General features: G+C 38.8%; 1 protein-coding gene across 1 annotated transcript; it reads right to left on the bottom strand.

Moving 5' to 3' along the window:
* Positions 1 to 10,217: 10,217 nt before the first annotated feature.
* Positions 10,218 to 14,664, bottom strand: LOC122980915 (keratin, type II cytoskeletal 8-like). The gene is made up of 9 exons (XM_044349355.1): positions 14,162 to 14,664; positions 12,579 to 12,787; positions 12,411 to 12,471; positions 12,221 to 12,316; positions 11,927 to 12,091; positions 11,686 to 11,811; positions 11,377 to 11,597; positions 11,224 to 11,282; positions 10,218 to 11,118 (listed from the first exon to the last, which is right to left on the bottom strand). The coding sequence occupies exons 1-9, from the start codon at positions 14,561 to 14,563 to the stop codon at positions 10,976 to 10,978; spliced, it is 1,482 nt and encodes a 493-aa protein (XP_044205290.1). The 5' UTR covers positions 14,564 to 14,664; the 3' UTR covers positions 10,218 to 10,975.
* Between the last annotated feature and the right edge of the window lie 6,342 nt (positions 14,665 to 21,006).

The following is a 21,006-nucleotide window of genomic DNA, read 5'->3' as shown; positions in this document are numbered from 1 at the left end:
ATGAAACAAAGCCAAACACAAGTAAGATCTCATTAAAAGTTAACAATTTAGAATTTCCTTTACGATTGTTTTCCACTGACTCAGATTTTTATGCATGGCCTGTTGCTCCAGCTGTCGATAGAGATTTTCATGCAATAGATTGCAAAGTCAAAGACACCAATCAACATCAGCAGGCGCATTGATTCGTCTGATAATGAGTCCAGATAGCCACATTCCACAGGGTCCCAAGGCATAACACATCAATACACACTGCATTTAAAAACTTTTTGTTTAACAAACTTGTATATTAAGGAGGCCTAGTAGTCAAATCTCATGCTGGAAATATTTAAAAGGTCAAACCTTTATCAATTTCAGAATAACACTGTGAAGACTAATGCTGTATAGTTTAAAATGCTTTATTGTGTCCTTGCTTACAAAACATGACAAAATATAGGCCCAATTAATGTTTAATATTAACATTTTATGCAGTAAAATGTTCGTCCATTTGTTATATATTTAATGAAAGCTTTGCTGATGTTGCTAAGATGACAGATTGTGATTAAAATGTCATTTATTCTAAGCTAAAAGAGCTGTTTATCAGGACTAATGATGCTTTGCAGGATACATGCAGTGAAATAATGAACCAGTTATGGCAGAATAAACAATCACAGTTTTATGCCTCCACAAAGAAACTAAGTGAGTCAAGCTGGTTGTTGTGAAACGTTTCTGTGAAAGAAAAACTGATTGAAGAAACGAGACATCGGTGTCTGTTTTTAGATCAATTGAAATTAAAAGAAAGTAAAATATATTAATTACAATGTATTCTTTTACATCAGAAAAAAATTTTGCAAGCTGTTGGGGTACATAATACTCTGCAGCATCATTAGAGAAAAGATACGGTACAAGCAGCAGCCAACTACAGAGTCAGCACTGTAAAATGCATTTGGCTGATGTCCACTACAGCGGCTGCAGCAGTGCAGCTTTATTCGTCCCAAACATCTTTGCTTTTGTGTGATCCAATTAAATGAATTTGTCTTGTGAGCAGGTCATTGAGCACACAGGCTTGTTGCAGTGTAGCACACTGAAGTATTGCACTGTGGGGTTTCTATGAATGGTGCATTGTAAAGGGTAAATGTGAGGCTGTGGCACTACCAGGACTCAAGTAACATTATGTCCATGAGTCAGTTTCACTAACTTTTTAACTGTGCTAAACAACACTTTATATTAAAACTGTTGAGATTGAGCTTATCCCTTTATCTGAAAATTTGTAGATTTTTTCCCTAAAATGAATTTCTGAACTTTAACTCTCCACTGACATTCAATCATATGAATTATATAAACACATCAGTGAAATAGAAACTTCAATTGTGTTAGTTTCCCGAGGACTGAAGTTCATATTGGATGATACGTCCAATGCACAAGTGTGTGGCGATGTAGGAAGTAGTGTGTCCTTTATGTAGATGGACATGTGGGTGTAGCATATTTGACTTTCATGCAGGAGATCAAAGTTCATACAACAATTGCCCTCTTATTAAATGTAATCACCTTACTTTACCGCAACCTTTAACAGATGTTTTAGTTGCCTAACCGTACCTTAACCACAATTCATTTGCCATTATCACGATCTTTCTCTAACCTTAATAATGGCTGGCATAAAAATCTTCAGATATAAAAAAACCCCCATGTTCATGAGCAAAATCTGCAGTTTTGCAGAATCATCCAATAATGATGTTCCTATGACGATAAGGTTGATTATATGCTCAAACCTGAGAGGAAGCATGTCCTACTGCACTTTCTTCAAGGCTTTCTGATACCAATTTTTTTTTTTAAATTAAAGTTGGTATTCTCGTTATTTTTTCCCGCTTTTTATCAAAATATAATCTAACCAATTTATGTCTCTCTACTGTTTTAGGTTTTCTTTCAGTACAAAGCGTCACAGCTAGGTTGCTAAGCATGAGGGTGTTGCATGCAGTGTCGTATCTACGTTTCAACACACATAATATGTAGCATATCAACATTTCTAAAGTGACGTAGTTCACATAGATAGACGTAGATCTATATGAGCTGACTTTCTTATTAGGAGGAGAAGGTTTGGCGGACGGCTAGACAGTTTGTTGGCAGAAAGTTGGAAATCAGCAGAGAGCACCACCTCGAAACCACTGTTCGCTTCCCTTTTCAACCGACAAAACTGGGTGTTTTTAGTGAGACGTCAGGATATTTGCAGCCATTTTTATTTTATTTTATATTTTTATTTCAATCCAAACCATAACCTTTCCCTAACCCTAACCAAGTGGATTTTATGCCTAAACCTAATCAAACTTTAACCACAGTGTTATCACATCATAAAACATCAATATTCAATCGATAATGGCCAACATTGAAACATAGACATTCAACATACCCATGGTTTGCAGAAACATACAATGCCAACATTTTATTCTGGTGATTTGGTTAAGTTTAGTGATGTCAGCACAAATGATTTCTGGGTATTGCAGTTCAGCAGTTCACCCTGTGCAGCTTTGACTTACTATAACATATTCTGTCCAGTCCAGCAGCTGCACATGACGTCAGGGCAACCTCAGTGACATCTGTGCCACCAAAAAACCTGACCCATCACATTGAGCACCTACCCCCAACATTCACTCAATTCAATCAATCATGAACACCCCATAATTATTAAACATTTTGCAGCGTGTGGCAGTTGAAAGGGCAAAGAAGGCGTGGAGACACAGGTGAGTGCGGGTCTTATCTAGACCCTCCAGCTGTGCCCCAGTTACCCATCACCACCTCTGGTAACAGGAATTTAGTTCACAGAGTTTAAAATTAGCCCTGGCATCTATCATTTCCCACTGGCTGAATAGGTTGGTGTCGGAGCCCTGGCATAGACAATCCGTCTCCTCATGTCTGTCTGTCCCGCCTCAAAGCACCATCACTCAAACACACTGCCGTGTCACTGAGGACAGAGACAGCGCCTGTGGAGCAGAGAAATAGCCTATCGCTGTTGGACACATAAGCAAACACTCAGGGTGTTAGTTTAACGCATGCTCTGGTGAGCGTCAACAATGGTAAAGGAAGTGTCTCTCCTCATACACCAACACGGAATTGAAAGGGCAAGGCGAGTGCTTTTGTTGTGTCTTTAACATGGAACTAGGAAATAAGATTAGCAATCACATCTAGAAAAAATAATTCCTTAAAAATGTTCTTTTCACTGAGGCCAAAGCTCCAAGAGCACAGCTGATATCACTATAAATCTCCTTCCATTTAAGTCTGAACAGTGGACAAGAGCTACAACACATCAGCTGGAGGGCACAGAACAGCAGCGTTACAAAAAAGGCAGCCTATCACTCAGTTGCCGACTATGTGGGTTAATAAACTGTGACATTACACACTCATTCTGCAGTATAGACAATGAAAAAACACACCTGAGGTCCGAGATTTTTTTAAATGCAGCCCGAAAGCAGTTTTCTTTGAAATCACTTCTTTCTCAAAGTGACTTTTGTTATATTAGAGCTTTACTCAATTTGCATGTTTGAAACTACTGTAGCCTTTATAATGTGGCTATGAAATGGTTTCATTTCTCTTCATTTATTTTTGCCTCGCTGATAAACTCACATATTTATCAATTTATTTTGAACTGCCTCTGCTCACCCACAGATTACTGTTCTGTATTTTTCTTGTGTAATACTGATGGGACTAATAATTGACCTTTAACAACCTTTACAGCAAGTATTACACAGTACGATGCCAAAAAGGTCACAGCCATAATTACATAATTTAATAACGATTACATGACCTTGACCACCACAAATAAGCAAATTCTGATTTACATCCATGTCATTATTTGCATAGTTAAGGTCATTACACATACTCATGAGTGCAGGACAAGTTCACAGTAAACTTAAAACAACAGTGTACTGCACTTGCACACATGCACCACAACGTTAATGATGATTAATACAAAACTCTGAACTACATGTTTGTTTATTATATCATACTTGATTTCCAACCAAGGCAAAAAGCAGGAACAGAACATGAATAAACACACACATACTATACATATTTATCACATGCAAAAATATGAAATCATATCTGCAAACCATCCTCTAAGTTAGTTAAAGACGCTGCACAGCCACACAAGTGTTTTCACTTATCATTACTGATAAGACTGCAGACTCCAGATAACATACTCACAGCTGAAGTTGGGTGGAGCTATGCGGGCAATTAACTGATTTCACCAAACTATAAAACTGTAAAAATAAGAATGATGATGAATGGTGAAGAATGTTGTTAATATATATCACCACAATCATTGGATTCACCTTTATGAACTCTGCAGAGATCTGATGGACTGGAGAGTACCAAAATAGTGAAAGCTATCACAGTAGCTGTGTTACACGACTTCTATGTAGTCAAAGATCATTTCCAATGTGCCACTTTCTGGTGTGAATAAGCACTAAATGAGTTGTCCCACCTTAGCAGGTGCAACAAAACTAACGTGATAGTGAGAGGGGTGATAATTAACCACAGACTGTACGAGCCACAAACGAAAGAAGTCTAATCAGGCACAGTAAGTGAAAACACCTGCGTGAGTGTAGCCGAGGTTTTGTTGGGCCTTCAAGCCATTGAGCAAGTGACTTGTGAGTTAAATCTTTAATAGTGTTTTCTCTGTTTTCATATCTGTGGGCACACAGGCTCAGGGAGTAATCATCTCTCCATTGATACAAATTAAAATGTCTGTTGTGATCATTTTGCTGAATTAAACACCATTCACATTCAAGATCGCAGGTGGTTGTATTTAATGTGCATTTGCATTCTTATTTTAATTAATAATCAGAATAAGACATCATTCAGAATAAAGATGCATCTTGTTAACACTGAAAGAATTTTTTTTTTCAGTTTGAAACTTGTTCAAGTCCTCCTCCTCTTAACTTTTCTGCTATTCTGACCTAAAGTTTGTGGTGGAGTGTGAGCTTTTTTATTATACTTGATAAAAACAACTTTCTTTCTGTTTACTGACTGTGGTGAAAGTAAACAGGATCCCATTAACTTAACTCTCTTGAGTTACAGAGTTATCATCACATACAATCTCCAGTGTACTATATGTGAGTCATAAGTATTATTGTCCTGAAAAGATGTCAAGTGCAACATGATGCTCAGTAACTTCAGTATGTCTTTTTCCTATAAACACACACACACACACACACACACACACACACATAGTCACCTCATTACCGCCTGACAAAGACACTAAGTGATTTGACCCTTACCCACAGCACATGCTGCGCACTGCTCATCAGCGTTCCCACTCGCGGCTGCTGATATTCACCGGTATCGATCGAGGTGTCGGGGTTTGTGGAAGGTGTAATGTTTATTGATCGTGGTGCTGGGCTCGGGTTAAGGGTAAGGTCAATCTTTCCAATCACTCCTGAGGATTTCTCCCAGTCCTGGGGAAGAGCCCCCCTCAATCAATAGCTCATTATTGTGCTTCTTCACGCAGCAGTGAGGGCAAAGAAAACAAAGGTCATTTTCAACAGCAGGATCAGCCTCCTAATGAACTTTATTGAGATCATGCACCCACAAGTATGTAGTCTGACAACCATAAGAATATGAAAGCTCACAAATTGCCAGACTCAATTAATGTTAGTTAAATGATCATAATATAAACTATTGATTATACTATATGCACAGTCAAAAATAAGTAGATAGCTAGATAGATAACTTTATCCTGTAGTGATTTTTTTTTACTTATTCCAAAATAATGAAATGATCTTGTTGCTTGTGCTGCATTTTAACTAACACATTGAAGACTTTTTGGCCTTAGTAGTGTTTTATTAGTTAGCACATAGTGTTCTTTTTATTCAAACTGAAGGGCTTCATCATGGTAAATAAGTTAGCATTCATTATTATTAATAATTAGAATCCATTTCTACTTATTTCACCTCTATCTTTTGTCATGTGTCTAGATAAATTACAGCATTTATCAGGAGAGCAGAACTTTTTATTGTCCTCAGACAATAAGATTTTCACACCCACCATGTAAATTATTAGTATAATTATATAATTATATATAATCAGACAAATTACATATAATTAGTTTCATTTTTTATTATTGTCAGTTATATCTTATGGTATCTTGATTTCAGACAAACAGCTTGTATTTCAGTCGTATGATTTTTTTCCCCGTTTCTTCTTTAATGACTCTAAATGGACATGCCTCTTAAAGGTACAGTGTGTAGAATTTAGTGGCATCTAGCAGTGATGTTGCAGATTGCAACCAAATGAATACAATTCCCTTCCTCCTCCCCTTCCAAGCGTGTAGGAGAGCGTACAGTGGCCCGAAACTCGTGAAAAATTCAAAAGGCCCTCTCTAGAGTCAGTATTTGGTTTGTCCATTCTGGGCTACTGTAGAAACATAGCGGTGCAACATGGAAGGTGACCTGCTCCCTATGTAGATATAAAGGGCTCATTCTTAGGTAACAAAAACACTTCAATTCTTATTTTCAGGTGATTATACACTAATTAAAACATACTTATGAATATTATATTCCATTTCTGCCAAGTCTGCTGGATGCCACTAAACTCTACACACTGCACCTTTAATTCCAAATGTGTGATGTATGGGTTTAAAAAACAAGTAGATGGACAGTAGAAGCTTTACCATTTTTAGTAAACTTTTCATCAACCATGGTGGCAAAAATGTGAAAAAAGATTCTCTATTTTTGTGAGTGAGTTTTTATTTTTCCGGGAAGTGCCTCAAGGAGTTTTCCAACAGTTACTCAAAGTAAAGAAGCCTGAAACAGAATCCACTCAAATGTCTCACTATCAAGAGGCAGCAGGTAGCCTGTCTGCTTACAAAAGCATACTGATCCCCAAATACTTGAGTCAACCATTTGGGTGCGCTGCTTGTAATGAAGAAATTAAAGTCAATATTGAAATATTGTCTCATGTTACATGTTAGTTTTTTTTCTGATGGAGGTAAATAAGGCACAGAAATGTTTTCTGTTCCTGTAAAAACCGAAAATCTATTTGTCTTCTTTTATGGTTTATTTGTGTTACACTTCAAGTTGATGCTTCAAGCAAAACAGTTTATTAGGGGTCATACTATATAATGTAATGAGTGTTTTTGCTCCACCTCGCTTCTTTGCACTGACCATTTCCTTTCTTTTCAAATACGTCTTTCAGATTATCCTCTAAATCACACCCTGCAGGTTTATGCCCAGCTAAAGTACTGTATATGCTGAGCTTAGAGGATGGCTTTTAAGGGCCTAAGCACCAGCTACTTTCTTTATTTGAGAGGAATCTTAATATATTGAACATCAGTAAGGAGGCAGGAAGTCACAAAAGAAGAAACACAATAAATCCAGTTTATTGTCTCTATTGTAGCAGCACGACTTGTTTTATTAGTACTCTCCTATAAGGTTGTAGCTCTATTAGATGGGGGCACATTACCTGTTTTCTAAGATATGTTATCTGCTGCTGCTGATACAGAGAAATGGTTAAACGCAGAACAATAAGACCAGTGATCCTCTTCAAGGACAAACCATATATAAACCATATTATCAGGCTCTCTGGGGTATGTAATGACCAGTGCTCTTCTATTGTTCAGTCTCCCTCTTTGTGCTGTCATGCACAACATTACAGATGTAAGCATACTTTTCAATTACAGCCTCATTATCACCTCTTACTCCGCATCAAGGGCGTCTTGGATCATCAGAAGAATCAATAGTTACTGATAGTTCCACTGGTGCGCAGCAGAGATTGTTGTGCACTGCTTGTTGGACTAAAAGACAACTAAGTTTGAGCAGCTCTAATTTGAATGGCAGCAGAATCAGCCTCTTTGTGGATGCGTTGTCTGGAGAATCGGTAGTTGGACTGCTGATTCTTAATCCTTCTAGCTTGATTGACATCCTATAGACATTTCCTCAGGTCTTGATGCATATGTTACTAAATTGCTGTTTGTTTGGGTTTGTATGTGTTTTCTAAGCTGGTTTGTTGACTTGAGAATGGTTGAACTTTCAGCTGCATATGCTTTGCTGATTTGTCAGTCAGGATGAATGCAAATAAATGTAACATTTTTAAACAACAGGAGAAGTGATTTCCTGCTGTCTTAAAAGGAAAAAGATTTATCACCCATAATTATTGTAGTAGTGATATAACTGGTTTGGTGAGAACATAAAATGTTACAAGTTTCAGTATTGGCGTGTGCCTCTGTATCATTATTATGAGTCAACCTAACTTTAATTCCTCTGGAACGTACAGTCAATGCCAGCACTCTCAGCCTCAGGTGAAGATGAAAGGATTTTTTTTTTTTTGTTGACCTGCCAATACAGAATGTGAGTGCAGGAGGCACATTTAAAAATACACCCTTGTGTGTGCATAAAATAGTGCAGTTCAATTAACACAGTGCATTTTTAGCCTGTAGGCTTGTAAGTGTTGCACATGCATGTTAGTAGCTCCTGCAGCTTTCACTGCCTCACCTGTAACCGGTGAATCGGGCAAGTTTGCAGAGAAGTTGCTCTCCAGGCATTTTTACACACTTCCCTTTCTAATTATGGGTGTAATCGTGTGATCGGTTTGAGAAAATACAGTATGTGTTCATGCTTCATCATTTCCTACTCTACATTAGGAATAGCTGAGGGTGGAATCATACTCATGTGTCCTCCTGGCTGTGTTTGTCTGTGTGGGCTGCTTACAGTAACAGCACAAACACATGCTTGGCTTGGCCCTAGATGTGAAGCAGTTCTATGTCAGTCTAGTTTTCCATCATTTTTGTTTCATTAGTTTAGACATCTGAGTTATTTCTTTTAATGAAATTCTGGATTTATCAAAGATGACAAAGATCCTGTAGCTAGTGATCATGTCAAACTTCAAAGAGAAAAAAGTCAGCAAAAATTGAAGCATTTTTGCAACATTTAGGCCCATAATTTGTTACTGTCACAGTGAAGTCTGAACCGTCTCCCTCTTCCTCCTCATCTGCCTCCGTCCCTCCCTCTTCCTACTCTGTGTGTGTGCGTCATGTGATTAAAGCTTTTTTTCTCTCCACACATTCAGTCACACATCACCTGCCCAGTAAACGCTTGCTTCTGGAGTCTTCCAGATCTTTATTCTCTCATTTACCATCCACATATTCTTAGAAAGCAGCTGTGGGTTTGCAGAAGCCTCCCTCACCTCTCCCCTGCTATCACTGTAACTCTTCTTCCACAACTATTCTACTCCACTGCAACGTCATATGAGGAAACTGCCAAAAACCCCATGCCGCTGGGTGATTAATGTCAGAGGAGTTTAAATGAGGTTAGCTGCCTGTTTTGCAGACAGTCAAATCACTGTTGTTTTCTCAAACACTGTGGGCTTACCAGATATGTACTAAGGGGATAAAAATGTGCTTTTCTCGGCTGTTCTGTGGGCTTGGAGCAGCTGGAGATCGGCTCTGAGATGTCACGCACAGAACATTCAAAACAGAGTCAGAGCAGGTTGTGGTTCTAAAAAAACGTAAACTGCAAAACTAATCCAGCTATCAAGTTTGAGAGGAAAAAAAACTACTTTTAAGTTTACTTGGTGTAGTGGAGGCCAGCAACAACAACAAACAAACAAACAGGAACTACCAGATTGTATCCCTCCACTGGAGCTTGCCAGGGAAACAAAAAGAAGGTATTTCATACTAGATAAACTGCAATTTTAAAAGATATCAACTTGATTTCACTACTAAGACTTCTCAAGCTTCATATTACTTTCAGACAAACTTTGGAATGCTGTTTTGCACAGAACGAGGGCACTAGATTTTGGTCCCCATCTCTTACAGTGTAATTCAGGAAGAGTATGGAGAGTAGGAATTGTTACAGCGATCAACATGTGTTTCCACATACATGATGGCGCATCCTTAGAAAAAACCCAAACCTATCTTTTAATTAATTAATGAGATGTCAGAGGGTTTTCTGTAAGTCCAATTTGCATGTGCTCTCACTGAGTGGTTATATAATGTGTAAGGCTTTGTGGCTTTAAGACCTTATGAATTATGATTTTGATAAAAAATGGCAATGTTGAGCCTGACACATAGTAGGTGCATCTGTGGAGGACTGAAAAACCAAGCAGTGGAAAAGTGGCACAGCACTGCCCTCATGTGAAATTCTCAGTGTGGAAATTTCTTGCTGTTAAAATAACTAGAAGGCTTGAAGGAGCCAAACTGCGTCTTCCTCTTTCTTTCATTTAAAACAACAATAATGAGAACAAGATACAATAACTTTGGTTCTCAGATTTATTTTATTCAGATTTTTGATGTCATTTGCTGCTCCTTCACAAAATAAATCTGGTTTTAGCATCAAGGCAAGGAAATGTAAAACAAAGCAGGGAATCATTTGAGAGAACAGTAAAAAGAACAAGGCAATAACCAATCAGTTCAAAGTTTGCACCTTAACTGTAAACATGTAAAATTTCTCTTTTTTTTTGTATTTCTCCAGTGATCAGATTTGGTCAGTGACTTGCTCCCTTCACTAGCATCAGCACTCAAATACAGAAATGGAGAGCATGAAAAATATAATCACTGCCCATTTGAGGTACAGCAGTTTATCAGTGCACTACAGTACAGACAGTATGTAAGTTGATGAGCACATATTTTCAAATGTTTTCCTTGCCTAGTTTTAACACTCCTGTTAAGGCCTTTGTTTTTTGTTTTTTCTCATTTCTTGGATGTCAGTGCAGAAAGAAAACAAATTTTGCCTTGCTAACTGACCTGGCCCTTGTGTGTTTTAAGGTCATGTTTACCTTCAGAAACTCTTGATAAATGATGTGGAATGGTACAGAGTAAGAAAAGCACCGAGTGCATGAAAGTGGTGGCAGTGTAACACAATCCAGTGGATATTGTTTTTAATCAGACATGATTTTGGGAATCACAGATTTTTGGGATCTTCAACTCTTGTTGAACACATTTCATGATATTACATAATACCATGAAAGGACAAATTCAAGAGTTTCTGAAAGGGAAGAGGGACTGCTCTCCTTTTTACATGTATCTCCTTGAGCTGCTGGTTGTTGAGACTGTGGACTTTGTGACAGTGCCACCATAACCTGAACCACCAAAGCCGCTGCCACCAAAGCCGCTGCCACCGTAGCCGAATCCGCCGCCGGAGCTTGAGCTGGTGAATCCTGGAGCAGAGAGGGGAAAAAAACAGGTAAGTGTTATCATTTATCCATCCATTTGTCAGTGTGATCTGTTAGTGCAGGTACCACTCATATGGATGTGACACTTACCACCTCCTCCAGAGGTCTGCTGTACATGGATGGTTGCGTTGGAGCCTCCGCTGCTCAGCCTAATGGTGGAATAATGTAGAATTAATACTTAATTCAGAGTTGAGGCTAATATTGCAGCCATGAAACCACATTAGATATTCAAATTTATCCCACCTGCTCTCCTCTCCTTCCAGCAGTTTCCTGTAGGTGGCGATTTCAATGTCCAGGGCCAGCTTGACGTTCATCAGTTCCTGGTATTCGCGCACCTGGCGGGCCATGTCCTGCTTGGCTCTCTGCAGAGCGTCCTCCAGGTCTTTGATGCGGAGCTTGGCGTCCTTCACTGCCAGCTCACCACGCTCCTCAGCCTCTGCGATCTGAGACTCAAGGTTGGCCCTCTGCAGGAAATTATGTCACAGATGTTTTAATAAATCATATCATCTTAAACATTATGATGTCATCCACAAAAAAGCTCTCAAAATATACCTGTCCCTTGACTGCCTCGATCTCATTCTGAAGACGGGCGATCATGCGGTTCAGCTCAGAAATCTCAGCCTTGGTTGAGCGAAGGTCCTCACCGTACTGTCCAGCAGAGGACTGCATCTCCTCATACTGTTGTGAAAAATGCAACAAGGTGTATCAAGAGCATAATCCAGAGGGGTGCAAGGTGCTGCAAGTGTAATGTAAAAGACACAGGGGATAAACCTTGGCTTTGCTTTTCACTCACCTTCTGTTTGTACCAGGTCTCTGCCTCAGCCTTGCTGCGGTTGGCAATGTCCTCATACTGAGCGCGCACTTCAGCAACAATAGAGTCCATGTCGAGGTTACGGCTGTTGTCCATCTCCACGATGACAGAGGTATCCTTGATCTGGGACTGCAGCTCACGAAGCTCCTACAGAACCAATAGTTGTTGCAGATTTATAAAATGGCTGGATGACCATCAGCTTTAACTCAAATGGTTATAATATAGTATAGTATAGTATTATGAAGTAATAAACTGGTGGAATTAGATGGTACATACAGCCTCATAGACGGCCCTGAGGAAGTTGATCTCATCCTGAAGAGCATCACACCTGGCCTCCAGCTCCACCTTGTTCATGTAGGCAGCATCAACATCCTGGACAGAAAATGATTTAAAAACATGAAGTGTTATAACAGGCCAAACTGTATCAAACCTCATCATGAAAATTTTTATTTTGATCTATTCACACCTTCTTCAGGAGCACAAACTCGTTCTCTGCAGCTGCACGTTTGTTGATTTCATCTTCATACCTATTGGAACACAAGGCAACACATCAGGACATCCCATTCATATTGAACATCTGCTCACTATATTGGATATATGTTATAACTATTGGCCGTATCATGCCAACACTCACTTCCTCTTGAAGTCTTCAACCAGGCCCTGCATGTTCTTCAGCTCTCCCTCCAGCTTGATCTTCTCGTTGCCCAGCCCGTCGAGCTGTCTGCGCAGGTTGGCGATGTAGGCCTCGAACATGCTGTCGATGTTGGAGCGGGTGGTGGTCTGTTCCTGCAGGAGGCTCCATTTGGTCTCCAGCATCTTGTTCTGCTGCTCCAGGAAACGTACCTGTAGAGACACAAAGCCATGGAAGATTGTCAAAAGATGTTTTAGAAAGATTGTTTTTTATTACATTTTATTTGTTGAACAGTATACAAATATGGATTATAGATAGGCTGGTGATTCAATTTCATTCTTTTCAGGCTCTATAGAGATTAAAAAATCTTATCATTTTAAAGGATTTAAAGGGTGTGCCGTTTATGGTATTCTTTATCGGGTTTTAAAGGGCCTCACCTTTACCTGCATGACTGAGTAGAGACACACATATCTGAATAGCCACACCCTATAGTCACAGCAGCTGTAACTCATGAACTCATACCTTTGTATGCTTGGTGTTCAAGCAGTTGTAAAAGTTGTAAAAGGGGATATTTTGAGACTTAAACACTAAGTTTTCAACACATCTTCAATTCTTCTTTCTTGAAATAAATAATGCTTTATGTTCTATCCAGATGTTTTATGTTACATTTGTTTGTGGCTTTGAGTGTTTCACCTATTGTGTCTCTTGTGTGGCTATGACTCATCCTACGTGCTCTGTTAAGCTATGAAGGCCACACAGTCACTCCAGCCATAAAAAAAAAAACTAGGTGTGGCAGATAAACCACAGAAGACAAAGCAGCCACAGTATTATGGGATGAGTGCTTTGTTTTGTATGTTTCTGACCAAGTGCCAACTGATAGTGTTCAAAGAGGCTCACTCTATATAGAGGAAAACACTGTATAGATCGATTAAAAGCATACATGTGGTGATTGTAGCATTGAAAACAAGCAGGAGTTGATTTACTGCTCATGTGTTGCTCATAACAACCAAGTGATAGGTGCAATGTGCAAATGACAGACTTTGGACTCTGTGGGCATGGTGCAGACAGATCGTATTTCTCTTCTGCCAGTCTCCTAGCTAAGGGATGGGCAAGTCACAGCAATATATTCCCCACCCATGTTTAGATAGTGGGCAGAGAGTCCACCACAGGCTCTGACAAGACCACAGGCCAACTTTTTCCAAAGGTAGTATTTGAATGTAGCTGCCACTGTAAGATGGGGTCACGATCATGAACAGACTTTGAGATTTTTATAAGCTTCCCTAATCCCAGAGGCTGTAACTTATTGATGGATACAACACCACAGAGATAAGATTCATAGCTCTCTTGCTTGGTAAGCTTTGTCAGTGAAAAGAATATGTTTGTCCAAAAGTGAATTGCTGTTTCTTTTTTTTTTTTCAATTACATGTTAAAGGGCAAAACTAAGACAATCACTTTTGACAGCTGCTAGAGGTAAATGTAGGCCAGGGGAGAAGATGCAGGTACTCAGCACTAAAATAATGAGGCCTGCAGTAAATTATACATACTGTTTAAGACATGAGAGACACACAGAGCTCAAAGGAACTTACCTTGTCAATGAAGGAGGCGAAGCGGTTGTTGAGGGTCTTGATCTGCTCCTTCTCCTGGGTGCGGACAGCCTGGATGCTGGGGTCAATCTCTAGGTTCAGGGGGGCCAGCAGGCTCTGGTTGACGGTGACAGCGGTGATTGGTGGAGCCACGAAACAGCCTGCTCCACTACCGAAACCACTGCTACTCATGGAAGAATAACCGGCACCAGAGCCATAACTGGCACCAGAGCCAAAACCGGCACCAGAGCCAAAACCGGCACCACCACCAAAACCACCGCCAACACCTGAACCAACCCCATAGCTGGTTCTTTTGACGGAGTAGCTGCTGCTTGCTGGTCCAGCAAGGGACCTCCTGGTGCTGCCACCAGAGCTTGTGACTGAGTATGCCTTCCTGGACATCATCTTGTTGCAGTGGTATTGGTTGTCAAGCAGAGCAGAGAACTGAAGATGAGCAGCCTTCAAAAGGAGAGCCAAGTCCCTCTGAGTGTCTGACTGCAGACTCTGCCTGCTTTTATGGCTGTAGCGAGCCAGGGGGAGGATCTTTCTCAGTCACTTCAACCTGTACTCTCACTTTTACTGTCCAGCCTCCCCTCCACCCAGCTAACACGCCTCTGGCTCTGAATGACAGGAGTGGCCAATCCTGTAAAACAGGTAAGTAGAGATTGTCAGAAGAGAAGCCACGACACACCCTGCACTTGGACACCCTGAAAGGGAAGGAGAGTAGCAGAGTGAAAATGTGGTTATGCAATGAAACAGAGCCTCTTTAAGTGCTGCAAACTTTATTTTGATTCCTTTTTCTTTATTTCATATCCTTGTCCTGTGGTATAAGATACAATTACAGTAGAAGTACATTAAAAATAGCAAATCACAATTATAGACAATATTCCTTATCAGAAACTGACATGTGAGTGATGAAAGTACTATTTATATAACTTGCATTTTTGCTTTCATTTTATGCAACATTGTACTTTCCTCTACTGCAGTTCAGAGGGAAATTTTGCACTGCACTGGCAGCTGCTAGTTACTTTTCAGATTAATTTTTTTTTATCCAAAACATTCATATAATATCATGTATTGGTATAAATTAAACACCTAATAATATTTAAAGTAGTTAAATTTACCTTCAAGTTAACCAGCTTCAACATTAAAATTCAGATTACATGTGAATGCATTCATAATAATAATCCAGGAATATAATACATACTGTAAAGCAATCTGTAAAGGGCTATCCTGCATAATGAGTACTTTTGATACATATACTAAAGTTAAATTTAGAATGCAAGACTTGTTGTGAGGTTAAGCACTCTGCAGCTGAATTTCAATGCAGGGGAAGCACACCTGTTTCCACATGAAAGCATTGTTATCCTATTTGCATATAGTTATCATTACTCTCTCTCCAGCATGAAATATTAAAATAAGCATCATACTGGGTTTGTATAGTATTTCTAACAGCTGCTGTAAACCAGCACCACAGGGAGAAAATATAACTTAATCATCTGTTTGTGTATAAAAGTTCATTACAAGATTAGAAAAAACACAACCTGCTTTACAAGCATTTTAGGTTCTCCTTATCCTGCTTGCTTTTAACCAAACTATTTGCTATTCGTGAATATAAAAAGTTCCACCAGCAGTCTCCCAGCCATCTCTGGAGGGGACAATAGCAGGGCTATAAGTGTTCATTTATGGCTACTGTTTAATATGTTTTATGACTGGAACTAATGCTGAGATGATGCAGTCAGACAGAACACTACAAACTCAAAATCTAGTAAAAAAAGATTGCAAGAAGGGGATGTTTTTTGTGGGGTTTTTTTAAAGTTTTGATCAGTTTTGCATGTCTTCTTGTCCTGCATTCACATTATGTCACAATCTCCTAAAACACTCACCATCTCATCAGCAACCAATCATATACTATTCACATTTGCCTCATTTTTTCGGACACTGGTTTTACACTTCAAGAATCGTTTACACCAACAGGTAAAAGTCACTGGTACCAATCACAGTACCAATAAGCATTGGTCAAAACTCTCAGCATTTCAATCCTGTTGTAGCTAAAACTGCTTTTTTAGTTGACTTGGCTTTGTTGGCTCATGGCTCAAAGAAAATAACACTGACTGGCAGTAGGAGACAGGAGGTGTAAACACACTTTGCAAACCCATTCTTCCACCCTGACCTCCGCTCTGTGACTTAAGCTGCTTCTCCTTCTTGCTTTGGCACTGAATGTAAACATATGTTATTTTAAGCTCTTTGACCAAATGACCAATGCTGTCAATTTTATTAAACCAACAGCCACATTTTCGAAAGTCTCTGCTCTTCAGAACTGTATTTTTTTGTTTCTAGCAGTACAAGCTACATTAACATTACTGGTGGGCTGTTAACGATGTATATTTTATAAAAAGCGAATTAATCTTGCAACTATAGCTGTTAGATACATGTTGTGGAGTAAAAAGTACAATATTTCTTTCTGAAATGTAGTATAGTAGAGTACCTCAAACCTCTACTTAAGTACAGTGCTTGAGTAAATATACTTTGTTACTGTCCCACTGCTCAGTGCTTGCTTCAACATTCACCTTTGCAAACATTTGGGCTGTAACCTCTGCTCTTTCTGATCAGCTGATCATTTTAAGGCATGTTGCATCAGCAGGTGTAAATTTCTAGTATCACAGCCAAGCATGGATTAATAGAAATAGTAGTCTAGACTATGAATAAATAGTTAAAGGTTATTTAACCAAATGCCTTAGGCAGTGTTCCCTTTAAAGTTTTGTTACAAAAGAAAGCAAAACAAATATCTTTAATGATGCCAAACAAAATGAATAGGGCTTACAGAAAAATGTTTTGTTGTTGTTTTGTTTTTATTGACACATCATTAATCTGATGAGAACAGTCTTTCACAGGAATCAGTAATGTGTACTACAGATCTTGCGGTTGGTTTACTTGTTACTTGATTTCACCACACCCAGTTGTTCCATTCTTAAGCACTGCCGCACTTGTTTCTTCTCTCTGCACCTTTGCTGTAGGTGAGGCCTGCATTCTTTTTCATTCTTCCCCAACTTTTCACATGCACCTGCCTTTAATTTCTACCATGGTGTGGAACTTTACTCTAAAGCTCAAATTTCTGCTGTCCAACAGCTATTTGGAGAAAATTTATGTGCTAGTTGTGCATCTTAGTCAGCTTGAACAGATGCACAGACTGCGATGAGAAACTTACTTATTGGTCTCCTTGCATGCACAGACTTCTGTATCTCTCTCATTGTTTTCTCCTGCCATATTTTAACAGCAATGCTACATGCACATATTTGAGCGACACATGACGGCAATAAATCATGGCCACACAAAGTCTGGCATTAACAGTACTGTCATTAAGAGGTTCAATACACATGGATTAAGAGTGGCAAGGTTTCACTGAAGAAGCGAATCCATGCTGATGATGTAACCTGAAGAAATCACAGTCGTTATGAGCTTTGTCTGTGCTTGTCTGAAATGTCATTGGTCATGACTGTCGTATATTAAGCTCTCAAGTCTGGTCAAGCCTGGATCATCTGAAGCAACTCAATGTGCAAGACCTCATACACAATTACCATAAGTTAAATGATACCAGATGTGTGAGATGATGACGTGTATGTTTTTACAAAGGTTTATTAATCTTGAGTAACATTTTAAAATGTGCTCTTGTGTCTCAGTAAGGAGGAAGGCAGAGTGAGGGTTATAAGTTCATGCAGTGTGTAACAATGCTGCATCTATCTGTTAATGTGTGTGAATTATTTGTTATGGGAATGTGAATTGTCTTACAGCAGTTGCCCAGCATTTAAGGAAAAAACGTTATACACGCCTTATCCTGGCTTTATTTGTTATAACACACATATGCATAGATACAAATGGTCACAAACATATGCAAATACACACAAGTTTGGCACATACACATAAAAAAATCAAAGAAATTCAGTAAATAATGCAAAAATCTTGTTAAAGAGCAGAGAAAACGGTGTTGACTTTGCTCATAATTCCCGTTGACCATTTCTGTTGATTCTTCAACTTTATTTATTGATAATAATGAAAAGTAAGGTATTTGCACAATATTAGTCTCTAAGCACTGGACGAATACTTTTCTCAAGAGGACAAACTCCAAGAATGCCTTTAAAAGTGAAGTCAGTGAAAGTGCTACCACCTCCGCCTCTTTCTCTTGTGCTGCTTTCATAACCATTTTAATAGGCTCTGACTTCCCCATACCAGATTTAGATATAACATCATATTAAAACATTGTGCCAGTAATTATTTTTATTGAACAAATATTAAAAGAACCAGCAAGGCTGCAAACTCGACAGTTTAATTAAGCAATAAAATGCAGGTAATGGTCTCCACTAAAATGCATAATGTATAAACTTTAAGATGCTGTTTGTTTTATTTATATGTAAATGCATCTTTGGAATGGACAATGTTTCAGAAACAGCATCCTATGAAGTGATTTAATTTCTTATCTCAGCTTTAAACTAAGCCACTTAATGTAACATACTTAGTAGTGTTTCATTTATGTATAAACTGGGTGTGGGCACTTTACTATATCTGAGGTGTGGTTTAGTGGGTTATGTTTCTTTATTGAGTGCTGTATATGAATGAGCCATGCAAAAAAAAAGAACAGATACAGATGGAGATTTTTCAGTGTGAATAAAAGCCATGTCCAATCTGTGAATGGATCAGGAACATCTGCGCTGCATGTCTGTTGTATGCATTTTATGACTAGTATGTATAGTATTTAAGCATTTAAGGCAACACCTAGGACATTCTTTCCTCTAAGTGTTACAGAAAAGAAACAAATTGAAGGATTAAGTTCAGTCTAGAGTTGTAAATTTGAAAGCCAGGTCATGTCAAAGGTCAAAGAGGTGCATCTAGCACTTCAGTGTCTTATTCATGTGACATTAATTTACATTTGTGTTTGCCATGTAGTGTAATACTGTTCACAGCCAAGCACATTTTTATGAGATGCAGATGAGGATTTTGACATTGTTGCAGCACCTGAATATTTCTGTGTAATACAATATGTGTAGGTATTAACAAACACAAATGTTTGACACAAATCTTTCATAATCCAACTCTTGGCGTCTGTCCACACCTGCTTATAGTACACAATGTAGCGACTGTCATCCACTTCTGTTGACTGCACATCATGCAGTTCAGTTCAGATCTTTAATGTCCCTTGAGGGAAAATTTTATCTGCAGTAAAGGGTAAAAACACAAACACAACATACAAGAGGACATTAATCACAACAGTTACAGCAGACAACAGCAACAACAACAACAACAACAACAACAACAAAAATAGGTATCTGTTCATTAAAAGTATCAAACCATTAGAATGGTGGTCATAATAAAGTGCTGTTTAGCAGTGCAGTCCAGGTTTAGTGCAAATTAAGCACCTTAATTGCACTTGGAACAAGGGAAAATTTAGCTATCAAAGATCGATATCTGGAAATCTGATACTAAAGAAAGCTGCTCTGTGCCAATTATTTTACTGGCTACTTTGACAATATTGAACAGAGATTTTTTGTTTTGCACTGTAAGGTTCCTGTACCAAGCAATTAAACAAAAGGTTAAAATGGACTCAATAAAGGATCTGTAAAACAAGCCACCAGTGTCCACATAAAAAGAATTCAGTCTGCATAGAAAGTGAAGTCTCTGCACACCCTTTTTGCAATTGTCTTTGTGTAGAGGTCACAGTTCAGGTTCTTGTCAATCACTATTCCCAGGTATTTGTGTCACTCAACCATCTTGACAAGTGAGCCCTTAATTATAGTTGGGAGGGTTGAGTGGGAGGTTTTCCTGAAGTCGATGGCCATATCTTTAGTTTTGTGAACATTTAACTTCATGACAGTTATCACACCACACTCCAAGTCTTTCACAACTGGCCCATGATCGACCTCTCCATCCTGGAGCAGACTGATTAAGACAGTGTCATCTGCAAACAAACCGGAGATGCCTGTCATTGTAGTTACATATCACTAAAAATCCAGTTAATAATATTGTAGGATGTTGGAACAACAAAGGCTATTTTGTCATTTTTAAGATAAAAGTGAAACGTTTCTCTAACCACCTAGTTTTTAGGAATACAGTGTACTTGATAGATATCAGCTCCAAAACTTATTGAACAGTTTGATACTGAGGTTTGTTTTGCTACAGTGATGATCGCTGCTCTCATCTGCTCTTTAATGTCAGGATATTCTTTGCATTTTTTTGTGAAAAGTAAAATGCAGGCTCCTCTCTAGTTATGACTGGAAAGGTTGTAGTAAAAGTGAAAAATGACAGTGTTTGATGGTCAATTTCTCAACACCCAAAGGCCATAGACAGAGAATTCACTAAACAGGGAATTTCACTTGTCAAGTGATAAATGGTCCCTGTTTCTGGTTTTAGGTGCTGTGATACTAACTTCCCTGTACTGTTTTAACAGCTTAGCCTCTGGATGCTGAAACCTGTTGAACAGCTCCAGCCCTGTCTCGAGGTGATTTGCTTTTGTTTCTTCTTCATTTAAATTCAATTGTTTAGTTAACACACTTGACATAAAACATCCTCTGTAGTTGTTAATGCATCCAGCTGGTTACACAAGAGTGGCCTGAGATCATTATCCACAGCTATTACCATACTAATTAAAATACTACGACTAGGACTACTATTGTTACTACTAAAGTTAATACGTTAATTGAAGTTGTATCTCTGTCAGTCATTTTGAATTTCCTGAGAACACGGTTTCTTGAAGCACTACATTGTTGATCCAGTCACCTCCATATCTGATGTGTGTCATCTCTGGGTGGAGCACATTCTTGTCCAAATAAACAACAGGTTGTGAAAGTCTGGCAGTC

The sequence above is a fragment of the Thunnus albacares genome, chromosome 4 (assembly GCF_914725855.1).
Source record: "Thunnus albacares chromosome 4, fThuAlb1.1, whole genome shotgun sequence".
Taxonomy (NCBI): domain Eukaryota; kingdom Metazoa; phylum Chordata; class Actinopteri; order Scombriformes; family Scombridae; genus Thunnus; species Thunnus albacares.
This window is presented reverse-complemented; position numbering and strand designations above follow the sequence as displayed.

Bases quoted from the DNA above. Each gene is read 5' to 3' on its own strand.
- LOC122980915 (XM_044349355.1), bottom strand. From the start codon at position 14,563: ATGATGTCCAGGAAGGCATACTCAGTCACAAGCTCTGGTGGCAGCACC. The intron at 12,092-12,220 runs GTATGTACCATC...TTGGTTCTGTAG, and splicing joins TCAGGGCCGTCTATGAGGCT to GAGCTTCGTGAGCTGCAGTC. The intron at 11,598-11,685 runs GTATATTTTGAG...AATTTCCTGCAG, and splicing joins TCGAGGCAGTCAAGGGACAG to AGGGCCAACCTTGAGTCTCA.